Source organism: Vespula pensylvanica, chromosome 8 (assembly GCF_014466175.1).
Source record: "Vespula pensylvanica isolate Volc-1 chromosome 8, ASM1446617v1, whole genome shotgun sequence".
Lineage (NCBI taxonomy): Eukaryota > Metazoa > Arthropoda > Insecta > Hymenoptera > Vespidae > Vespula > Vespula pensylvanica.
Window position 1 is genome coordinate 1,540,252 of NC_057692.1, and position 12,500 is coordinate 1,552,751.

Here is a 12,500-nt window from a genome sequence, read left to right on the forward strand (position 1 = left end):
AGAAACTAAAGTTTCAACAGATTCGTCGAATCCGTCGTGATAATAAAGGCATGAAAAATGAATATTCATTTGGTGCCATAACGTCCGCGCCTAGCGCACGACAGCTTTGTTGTCCGATCGGTGATTATCGATTCGTGTCACGCGAACGGAACAACGCGACGCGCCGTTCGAAAAAGGCAGACAAAGATAGACAGAGATAGTGTACGAAGAGAAAAAGAGAAAGAAAGAGAGAAGCGTTCCGGAGAAAGATATCGGACGGGGAAAGTGTGCTCGTTTAAACGTTTAGTCTCCTGCATTTATTCTTTCTCTAAAAGGAAAGAGAGAGAAAGAGAGAGAGGAAAAGAGAAAGAGACTGAACAAAAGGAATGAACAAAAAAAAGAAAAGAAAAAAAATAGAAATGAAAATAAAAAAAACACACACACACAGAGAGAGAGAAATAAAATCGAATTAAAATGAAAAACGTGTCACCTTTCTTTTTCCCTCACTCCCTCCCACCATGAGGGATGGTAACTGTCGATAACTGATCGATAAACTTTGATATCGAAGTCGGTCGATTAAATCGATAAAACCAATCGCGGTCGACGAACAACGAACGAATGAAGTTAGAAAGGACAAACGAATGAAAAAAAATGAAAAGAAACAAAAAGGATTAAAAAAATAAATAAATAAATAAATAAATAAAAACGGGAAACGAAAAAAAAAACGAGAAAAAAAACGAAACAAATAAAACAAACAAGTAATAAAAAGATAGGCGATCCCTCGTCTGGTCTGATAATACTTGGACGTTTAAGAACGGGTGAACGACTGACTGACTAATCGAGGAGACAATCGATTACGACGAATATATTCCAAGCGAAGGTATCAAATAGTGAGAGAGAAAGAGATCGATAGATAGATAGATAGATATAAAGAGAGAGAGAGAGAGAGAAGGTATACGACAGCGTGACGTCGACTAATTTCGTTTCCTCGCTGAGTGTCGGTCTCTCGCGAAATTGCGAGGACGTGCGAGAGATGTGTGATTTATACCTCGATTCAAAGAGCACGTCCTCCCACCTCCACCCCCAACCTCAACTCCAACCCCAACCTCACCCCCACACCCGACCTCACTCCCACATCCCTTTCACCCCTTTAGCGATAGCAGTTCTAACCCCTCTATTGTCGACGTACCTTCTCCTCATCCCTACCTATTGTCGTTGTTGAGTGTCTCGGATCGTGTCGTGATATCGTAGCTAACTAACTGCATATATCGTCCTTCATACCGCAATCCTCTCCTTTCGACTCGTCGAAGAAATTTGCATCGTTCATAACAACGTCCTAACTAAATCCTTTTACGACGACACGAGATCGATTTAAACTTAGGTATCGTACATGTAGAAATTAGACAATACGATTGTTAAAGTATTCGATGTTAATCGAAATAAAGTAAGAAAGAAAATAATCCATGGCGATATAGTTGTAAGATAATAAAGACTTCGATACGATTGATATTATCTGAATAAAAATAATGCTGTCGTTATGTAATTTTTACAAACAAGGAACGATGGAAAGAGAGAACAGGAAGTACGAAAGTAACGATGGATCGGACCGCGGATAAGAAATTTAGCGTGACAGGTGAAACTCGTCGTCGTCGTCGTCGTCGTCGTTCGTCGAAGAAATCCGTCGGAGAGATCGTTGTAAAAAAAAAAAAGAGGTGAGAGACGGAGAGATAAAGAGATAGCGAAAGAAGAAGAGAGAAAGAGAGAGAGAGAGAGAGAGAGAACACTGTTCTCCAGACTCAGCTTCATCGTGATTTATAAATGAGTTTTTGCATCAACAGCTTTCTCGTTTCGAACACAATGGAACTTTAACAATTCATTGCTTTTGATATTCGAAGTTAGTCCCGTCATTTAAAAATTTTTCTTAAGCGTTTCGAACGAAGAATCGTTCGAAAGATCGATCGAAGAATCGATCGATCGATCGATCGATCGATCGATCGCATGACGATCGGTTGATAATCGATTGCCATTTTTTGTTGAAAATCGACCGATACCATAAAGTCAGACAGACGGACGGACGGACAATCGTCGGTGTTCTGTGAACTTTAAATTGCGCCAATGTTTTCAGGGCCAATGCAGACAAAGCGATAGTAGCATAATGCTCAATAGCACGGATACAGAGAATGTTACCCCGAAGTTACAACGGGTCATGGCGAATTAACTCTATTGGTAAGAACGGCACGATCCCGTGGAGTTAACACTACTGTGCATTATTCTCGCGAATTGTCTCTATGTTTTATCTCTCTTCCTCTTTGTCTTTCTCTTTCTATCTCTATCCCTTTGTCGAGATGATAATCTTTGAAGAAAGAAAAAAATGAATAAATAAAATAAAAGAAAAAAAAGAGAGAAAGAGAACCGTATCATCAGTTGTAGCGTATTATACCTACTTTTATCTTTCCCTTTTTCACCCTCTCTCTCTCTCTCTATCTCTCTATCCCTTTGTGAGAATGATAATCTTTAAAGAAGAAAAAAAAATGAATAAACAAATAAATATGTAAATAAAAGAGAGAAAGAGAGAGAGAGAGAGAGAGAGAGAGAGAGAGAGAGACATCAGTCCCTTATTATTTTCGTGGTAAAGAGACAGGATCAAGTTAGAGGGTAGAAATAGCTCTAACTTTCGGATTTAAAGGATTAAATTTATCCGTCCTCATTATCCCGAGGCGGGATGATCTCGGCGTAGGATACACGGTGCAATTTCAGCTTTTTCTCCAACTTCGCGAGAAGATAATCGAGTCCGCGTTTGGTACAACAAAAGAAGAGAGAGAGAGAAAGAGAGAGAGAGAGAGAGAGAGAGAGAGAGAACGGAATCTCTTCTCTTCTCTTCTCTTCTCGTTGTCCCTTCTCTTCCCTTCTTTCCTCTCGTTGGAAAATAGCATTAGCGATGCAAAACGTAGTGCCGGTAGTAGAGCAGAAACTTGGACGGCAGTTCTATCGCTTTACGGGCAGTGGCTCCCTGGAAAACAGCAGTAAATAGCGGCTCGGCCCTCTTTCTTCTATTTTATTCTCCTCCCTCACCGCCCTCTTCTACTCCTCTTTCTCCTCCTTCATAGCGCGTTAACTTAATCTAATTACAATATTCACGAATGTAAGTAGGAGATAACGGATTTTGGCGAACGCATAAACGAGTTGAAATAACGGTTGAGAAAACGAGCGAGAACATTCTCTCTCTCTCTCTGTTATTCCTTTCTTTCTTTCTATATATCTGAAACGTCTTTTCTAACGGAGATAAAAGATCCTCAGAGTTTTAGTCTTCGAGTTCTACCCGTTCGAAAAACTTTCTTCTTCTTCTTCTTCTTCTTCTTCTTCTTCTTTCTCCGTACCCCACCTTTTTAGCTTCGTAAGATTGTCCTCGACTTTCATTCGAAACTACTCCGTTCGACTTAACCGACAGCAGACTTTTCGACTTCGATAAAGACGACCTGTTTACGCGATATCACACGCCTAGTAGAATAATCTTTATCCAAGAATTAATCCCTCTGGCGACATGCGTTTCTTATCGTCTCGCTCGCAACATCATTTTTAATACTCTATCCTTTTTTTGTGCCTGTTTTCTTTCCTCTCTCTCTCTCTCTCTCTCTCTCTCTCTCTCTCCCCCCTCTCTTTCTCGTACGTTCTTCCTTCCCTATCGCTTCGCTTCGGTGATAAGAAACGATCGTTGACAAATTGCTACTCCATTTTCTAGAACGTTATATCTCACGGGTCTGACGGACGACGGATAGTACTTCGAAAGACAAATCGAAATAGCGAGGAAAACGGTAAGCAAGTTTTAGTGATGTAAAAAAGTCACCTGTTTTTCTTTTCCCTTTTTTTTCTGTTTTTTTTCTTTTTTTTTTTTTCTTTTTCTCGTTTCTTTTTTCGACCTACTCCGGATAAATAAAGATAAAGGTACTTTTCATTTCTTTTCAAAGAACGTACGAAAAAAAGGAGATAAATAAACGGATATATATATATATATATATATATATATATATATATAAAAGAGAGAAAGAAATAAAAATTACCACAGGAAGTGCATTCTAGAAATGGAATGAAACAAACTTTGTGTCTGGCATAAGTAAGATCGTTAACGAACTCTCGATAACAGTTGGAGTTGTAATAAGATCAGAAAATTCGTCAGGTGGTCTCATTAAAAGCATTCCCTCTTCTAATCCCATTCCTTTTAAGGAAAACTTACAAGACGGAAGACACCATTTTCTTTAATTCCCAATAGGCGCTCTAGAGTTTTTCTAGCTGCTGCTAAATCGAGAAAAAAATTTTTTAAGCAGATAATAGGATAGAACAAGAAACGTTAACGATTACGAATTCTTTCGGCTTAACAATGGATTTCTCCAATTTTGTCTTCTTACTGTGCTACTCGAGATGCTACCATATCTCTCTCTCTCTCTCCCTCTATCTCAAAAAAAAAGATGACAAATAATTTAAACGAGGAAAAAGTCCAAGAAATATTTAAGTGGTTCCGGTAACGAACGTAACCGAAACGTGGGAAAAAGTACAGTGCCGGTTTGTTTCTCGAGCGATAAGACACTCGTTAATAATAGCCGCTACTCGTTATTACCCACATTCGTGTCCGGACTTCTGGATTGTGTCCGAGTCTGGAGTATATGCGCCTGACTAACTTCGTCTCTCTTTGCGTCGTCTATGCGGTATACGTAATGTACGTAAGCGAGCACCTTATCGTTTGATTCGCCTCGTTTGCCAAAGACTGCTATCTCTATCATTCGCTCTCTCTCTCTCTCTCTCTCTCTCTCTCTCTCTCTCTCTCTCTCTCTCTCTCTCTTTTTCTTTCATTCGTAGAAAGGCAGGAAATCGCGCGTGATTATGCTCATGATATATCCACCGCCAGTTAGTAACGAATATTGTCCGATGTACGTAACTATATTATATATGTATACATATATGCATATGTATATACACATATAACACTATCGATCGATATTTTATATTCGATTTTTTAAACGATCATGTGTAAATGCGTGTGTGTAAAAAAAAAACCGGTTCACACGTGCGTTAACAAATTTTACAATCATTCCTTGTATTATTTTTATTCTCATCTTTCCAAGATATTAATTAAAAATATAGGACGTTTATGGTAAAGATAAAATGCAGCTTACAGAAAATGATATGCAAACGACGCGAATAAAAACGATTTTATGGGACGGTTTAAATGTTTATTAAGCATAAAGATGAGAGAAAGAGAGAGAGAAAGAAAGAGAAAAGACGTGTACCATAAATCAAGTATCTTATCCAATGATATTAAAGTCATATAGGTATCGATTAATAAAACATATCGGATATAGAGAAATCACGTTAAATAACAACGTGATAATTCACAAATAATTCACAAAAAGTTCTCTCTTTTTTTTTTTCTCGTCGTCATTATGTCATTCGTGTCTGTTTAAACAAAATAAACAAGTAAGTGAGTAAGTAAGTTAATCGAATAGGTAAGCGATACTGTCAGAAGACGACGCATCAAGGTCAAGGTCAGTCCGATTTACAAGTCCAATCTCGTAATCATAGTTAATCCACGTTCGGACAAAAACGAAAGTAGACCCACGGCTCTAGAATACCGGACAGACAAATTTATTTCTATAGACTCGCCGAACCTGATCTTTATCGCGGACTTTGTTTCTATTTCTTTCACTTTTTTCTTTTCTCTATCTCCCTCTCTATCGATCTATCTATCTATCTATCTATCTATCTTTCTTTTCTATACGTGTATCGATTCACGAACAGTATCTCTCATCAGACACGCGATATTAAGGCCTGGATAACTTCGATTAACTAATGAAAAAAGAAAAAAAAATGAAAAAAAAAAAAAAAGGAGAAAAGAGAATCAAAAAGGTTGATTGGAGCAAGAAAAAGATGAGAAAGATAGAAAGAGAAGAAGTAGAGTAAAGGAAGTGAAAGAGATAAAAAGATAAAAGAAACAAGGGGAAAGGGTATAGGGAAAAAGAAGTGAAAAGAGAAGAAGTAATAAAAAGTAAGAATAAAAATTGGAGATGATCGAAATGTCTGCTAAACACGACAGTGGTCGGTCTCTTTGAGACACGTCGATAACTAACTCTCCAAAGGGAAAACGAGCTGGCTGGTTGGCTAGCTGGTGGTGGTTATCTTCCGTGGAACGACTTAACGGCGAGTTTGCGCTCGCGGTTAATAATAGTTCGAGCGTGGAAAGTACTCCGGGGCCAGGCCTATTGGGTGGCACGGGTCAGGTGCTCGTAGAAAGCGAACCTTGCGTTTGGAACGCGCACGCCAATGTAAGAGAGAGAGAGAGGGAGAGAGAAAGAGAAAGAGAGGGAGAGAGAGAGAGAGAGAGAGAGAGAAGGAGAAAGAGAGAGAAACGCGTTCTACTATTTCTGGAAGAGGCACGTCCCGAAGTTACAACTCTGATAAAAGACTCCTTTGCGGTATTATAATATCCCAAGCAAAACTCGTCCGTTATCCCAAAATCTTAATAATGTTTAAGATTAAGAAAACGTTCTTATCGTCTACCGATTCTAAAAAGGAAAAGGAAGGAAAAGAAAAAAAAAAAAAAACTTTCTCCCGAGAGAGAAAATAATTTTAGAAAATAATCTAGAAAATAATCTAGCTGGATAGAAACCTCTGTGTGTGTGTGTGTGTGTGTTGAAGGAACTTATAACAAAAATGGAATAAATTACATTTGCTGTTATAGACGCATACATACACCCGCTATTATTATCTATACGTAGAGGAGAACAGGCATAACGTGTATGTACACATATGTATCGTAATGTAAACGTCGAGAAATTTTTCCAACGACCGATACATATATGATACACACATACATACATATACATACATAAACAAACACACACACAAATATATATATATATATATATACATATTGCCAGGCGAAACTCGCTCGTGTCGACAATGAGAATAGTATAAGAAGAGTATAAGTTGTGTAGGAGTAGGAAGAGGACGAAGAGGAGTAGGAGAAGGAGAAGGAGAGGAGGGAGGGATGTAAGAGCGGAAGAGAGAGAAAGAAAGAGAGAGAGAGAGAGAGAGAGAGACGGTTCACTTTCTCCCCTCAGAGTCGTCCTCAATTACACGGAGTCAAGAAGACGAGGCTCGCGCGTAATTACACGGCTGAGGTGGCAGTGGCCGACCGAGCGAATCGCGAGCCATCCTTTTCCCTTCCCCCCTGCACTCCTCCCACCATCGTCTCCCTCCAGGCCACCCTTTCCTTTTCTCTTTCTCCTTTCTTTTCTCTTCCTTCCGTTCCAGTCATATAACCTCGTCACGCTGGCCCATGGGCTCGTCAATTCCGTATTTCATCCAATTTTCTTTCACATATATCCTCTTACTCCTCTAAATAATCTACCCTTTTATTATCGTTCTTATTATCTATCTTTTTAACCCTTCAACGTACGTGTCAAAGGACGAGGAAAGTAATTTTGTATGGTAAACTTCGAACGTACGAGTACGCGCTCATAACTCGACCTAGTAACTCGATAATAGAAACGATTTCTCAAATGTCGCTAGAAAGCGTATCGACGATATTGGACAAACCTATTCGATCCGTTTCCAAATGACCGATTTTAATCGGCACGTTTCTGCTCTATTTTTGTTCTTTTTTTTCCTTCTCTCTCTCTCTCTCTCTCTCTCTCTCTCTCTCTCTCTCTCTCTGTCTCTCTTTCGTTCTCGTTCTTTTTACTTTTACTTATTCCGAAACGATCGTCGTATCAGAACTAATCGGATCTGTAAAGCTTATCGAAATCTTAGCAAAAATTGGATGGGATAAAAGTTACGAAGAAAGGGGCGACTCGTAGACGCCATTTTGGAGAACGGAAATCCGAAAGATAAGTCTTACACTTGAATAGGAAAAAAGAAAACGAAGAAAGAGAAAGAGAGAGAATCTCTAGCTTGGCTGTTTCTCTGGCATTCGATCGATCTGATAACGATTGGACGAATTTCGGAGGGAAAGAAGCACCATTTTGGATCGTATCCAAAAGTATCACGGTAGTGACGAGGAAAAAGCGTTCTCTTTTCATTCCTATAACGTCGAGAATACGAAGCTTCTGCCGAATTTCTCTCTCTCTCTCTCTCTCTTCCTTCCTCCTCTTATAGTTAAAATAAGCAAGAAAAATCCATATTATACGTAAGTTTCGGAATGAAAATAAAATTGGGCGCAAAATTGGGCAAAATCTTTTCGAGTGGAACGTGCTTGGTCGAATTCTTGGTAGAAAACTTGGATGATGATAACCGTTGCAGAGCAAACGTGAATTCGATACGTTATAAAGGAAGTACCAAGTTTAATATTTGTAACAAGAATAGAATGAAAGGAGCGAAGCAAGATGGAGGAAGGAAAGAAGGAAGAAAGGAAGCAAGCAAGCAAGCAAGCAAGCAAGCAAGCAAGCAAGCAAGCAAGCAAGGAAGGAAGGAAGGGAACAAAAGGAGATCGCTGAAGGAAGGTTAAAGGATAACAAGAGAATAATGTACATATATGTATATATATATATGTACTGCATATATATATATATATAAAACATACTATATATACACATCATATTATATATGATCCTTATATCGTATCGATGATGGAAGAGCTCGGAGGAGCTAAGCGTTACGAGAGAGATGACTGACAAGGTATTGCAGTGCCGAATAGTAAAAGTCAGAGAACAATGGATAAGCGGAATAGTACAACCAAGACCTTTGAGGCAATCGGATAACTAAAAAAAATTATGAAACACAATGGATGGCAATACGCCCTTCCTTCTGGCTCGCCCTCCCGGCTCTCCCTCTTAGCCCTCACTCTCTTTCTCTCTCTCAGTCTTTTTCTCGTTCTCTTTTGCTTCTATTATTTCTCCTCTTCCTTCTACTTTTCCTCCTTGTTCTCTCTAAGCATTCCCTAACGTAATCTAACGTCCGCCCACCTTGCCCGCGACTCCGGCACACCCACTTGACCTCGATGTTAAAAGAAATTAAATTATGTAGGCACTAATACGTTCTATGTGCTTCCAAAAGGTCTGGTATTCTTAGACCGCCTGAGGTACGATGAACGATTAATTTCATGGAGCACGCTAGAAACATATCTTCCCAATATATACCCAATCCTTTTTCTGTTTGTTTTTTCCCCCCTTCTTTTTTTTTTTCTTTATTTAATTATGTATCTATTTATTCGTTTATTTATTTACTTATCATTCCAAGAAATTTATTTTCCCTTAACTTTTCCTAAATGTTTTCTTAATTTTTCTATATTTTTTTTTTTCTTTTTTCTTTCTTTCTTTTTTTTTTACGTAGAAACACGTGTTATAAATGGAATGATTTGAGAAGATTTAAAAATAATTTATAAATAAATGGCTTAAAAATTCGTATTTCTTTTCTCAAAGATTTAAATAAAAAAGAAATAAAAAAAATAAAATATAAAATCCATAGTGCCATCTAACTAGGTATAAGGTAAGTTGAGAAGGGAACGATAAGTCGTTCGTTACAGGGAGTGACTTTATCGTAGAACGGACCGTCGATGAAGTAGGAAACGAATAAGATTTTCGAAAGAAAGTTAACTTATTGACGGTTTGCAATGAGTAAGTAGGATAGTGACTTTATCCTCGCATCTATCTAGGTATAGTTATGTATATTTAAGTCAAGATTCTAATAGTAAACATTACGTTAGCTGCTAATGTAAACAATGTGATGTAACTATAAATTAAAATTGATCTAAAACAAATCTTTATTTTATGTTTGAAGTTTCAATTACGATTCCGTGCGATTATGAAATTATAAAATGTTTAAACAATACGTGAAAATTTTATTCGTCGATGAACGGATAAGAAAGTACTTACCTTGTAAATTGTCCAGCATGTACGACAGCAGCTTGTGGGTTCCAGATGGTTCTCCGTACAACGCCATTACTTCCTTGCTGAGAGGATTACCTTGAAGTCCTAGCACTTGTAACTGGAATAATTTTCCTAACTCGTACGGTAACACGCGAAGATAGTTTTGGTTTAATAACAACTCCCTGAAATAAAAGAAATTTCGTAAGTATCAAAAAATATGTAAAATATTATTAAATATTTAAAAATTCGTACCTGAGGTAGATGAGGTCCCCCAGTTCCGCAGGTAAACTGCGCAATTTGTTGCTACTCAGATCTAAAGCACGTAAATTCGTTAAACGGCAAATCTCTGATGGTATTCTTTGTAAACTATTGCCATTTAGATACAATGCCGTTAGATGAGTTAGCTGCCATAAATTTGGACTCAAGTTTCTTATACTGCCTGTTATCTCCAACTCCGGCCAATAAGATTTCTTCCCGGAGTTTGCGTCCTCCGTGGACATGATAGTGTGCGTACGATGTGGATTAGAATTTTCATACTTGTCCTTGTGATTACGGGACATCTTAAATCCTTTAAACAATAGAAAGAATTCACGTTAGTATATTTTGTAATATAAGGATTAATAATATTATATAACTACTGAGATACGTATATAACAACCAAAGTAATCTTTTTCTAAGTCTATGCACGATCTGCGATCAGCTGTGCTTTTGCAAACAATAAACTAATCTATAAGATCTATTGGTGCTCGTGATACTAAGAACTTTAATTATACGTCGAATATCTAGAAGTGCCATATCGTGAAAAAGTAGCACGCCTTGTTCCTTGGTATCGTTCGATTAAGAAAAAAATATCTAAGGTTATGATATATTAATAGAGCTATCGCAGTGCACGAACAATAATTAGTATTCCCCGAACGAATTAGAGAAAGCTGCAATATGTTGGCTTCTATTAACACGTTACGACAAAAAGTGCTTTAATCGTGATATTATTTTATTTGCTCACAGACAAAGTTTATAGCAAGTATAAGAAAGTTCGAGGAAAGTTTACATCGATTGTAAACTTCTTCAATTAGGTTAGAATAATGAATAAAAGTAATGTAAACGTTAAAATTGAAACATAGTAAACTTTCCCATACATTACTTAACACATCGGCGTACACTATCGCTAAACTCATAACCTATGTTGAAGAAGCAATGATATTACAATAAAATTCGTTTAAGATGAAAAGATCTAATTGTTATTAACATTATTATCGATTAAAGACTAAACGTAGATTATGAATATATCCTCGGGAAAATAAATTTGTAGAGAGTAACTGTCATTTTTCAATGTGGGAATAATCCTTCCATCCTACAAAGTTCATATGTTCCGGACGACAGATCCTTTGAGTTGAATTAACTTTCTCAGCAGCGAGACCATTCGTACCTGTCAATTTTAATGCGAAAACCGAAGGATACTGTTACGCACCTTCATCTACCTCTTAGCACACACGAAACACGCGAGGAGTTGATTCCGAGTGAAAATTATCGCGTAAACAAAACTACCTTGACAAACACAAATCCTCCATTTATCAACTGCACCGATCGTGAACTACAAACGTTTCTGATTGGCTACTGTACTGCCGAATCTTCCCGAAGCAGCCGAAATTACCGAACAAACCTACGAAACAACTTTGCCACTAGAGAGGTCATATATATAGGGAATTTCGTGCTTAACTAACCGTCGTCTCTTGTCGTCGATATTAAATACTAACTAGAATTCTATCGCTTCTAATTGGTCGAAACGTCTTTTATACCTAAACCATGAAAACAAAACAAAAAAAAAAAAAAAGAAAGAAGAAAGAAAAGACAAATAAATTATACGTACACGTATTATACGTAAACGTATAAGAACAAAAATTGACGATATCAAATCGATTCGAATAATAAAATATCATTAAATCTATAAAATTCGTATAAATTAGAAAAGAAATTTATCTAGATGGTCGCATTGAACGTTGATGCCATCTTGAAGCGAATATAGGAAATATATTAGACAAAAAGCAATACTTTCATCTTTCTCACGTTTATCGTTTATAGATCGTAATTTCTAAATTTAGGGTATAATATATCTGAAAATGATCGATTATATCTACTCGTGAAGAAAACTTACGTAATAATAAATACAATAACGTTATTGTTTTTCATAATTGATATAACAAATATCGAAATAAATGAATTGGCTCGAGCGTTGTTTACTATTAAATGATTATACCGACGACATTTACGTTTTCCGAATATTTCATTTTATTCGTCTATATGCGGCGTAAATTTTATCTCGTTAAAAATCTTTTTTATTTCACGATTTCTTTTTCTTTGTTCTTTCTAATTCTAAAAGGGATATCAGAGTAAATACATATATAGATGATACATACATACATTCATACATACATACATACATACATACATACATATATACATACATACACACACACACACACGCACACACATATATATATAAATACATATATGTATGTATCTATCGTTCTCAGAGATATATCTATTCCACGTAACAGCTTCCGCGTGCACAGCAAAATAATGTTACATTAAAAACAAGATGCGTTTAGGAGCTATCCGACGGCCATCGAGCCAATCTCGATTTCTATTGGATAAGTCGCGTAAAGA

At 37.1% G+C, this 12,500-nt stretch overlaps 1 protein-coding gene across 7 annotated transcripts in view; it reads right to left on the reverse strand.

The window, feature by feature from the left end:
* The window catches only part of LOC122631094 (CCR4-NOT transcription complex subunit 6-like), a 527,872-nt gene that overhangs the window by 369,142 nt on the left and 146,230 nt on the right, over positions 1–12,500 (reverse strand). For 5 of the 7 annotated variants that reach the window (XM_043816355.1, XM_043816359.1, XM_043816356.1 and 2 more), the window contains 2 exons: positions 10,089–10,404; positions 9,843–10,018 (listed from right to left, as the gene is read on the reverse strand). In XM_043816355.1, the coding sequence (XP_043672290.1) occupies positions 9,843–10,018; positions 10,089–10,404 (492 nt within the window). Of the gene's footprint in view, positions 1–9,842; positions 10,019–10,088; positions 10,405–11,262; positions 11,462–12,500 lie in introns of those variants that run through there. The other 2 variants (XM_043816358.1, XM_043816357.1) reach the window with 2 other exon arrangements.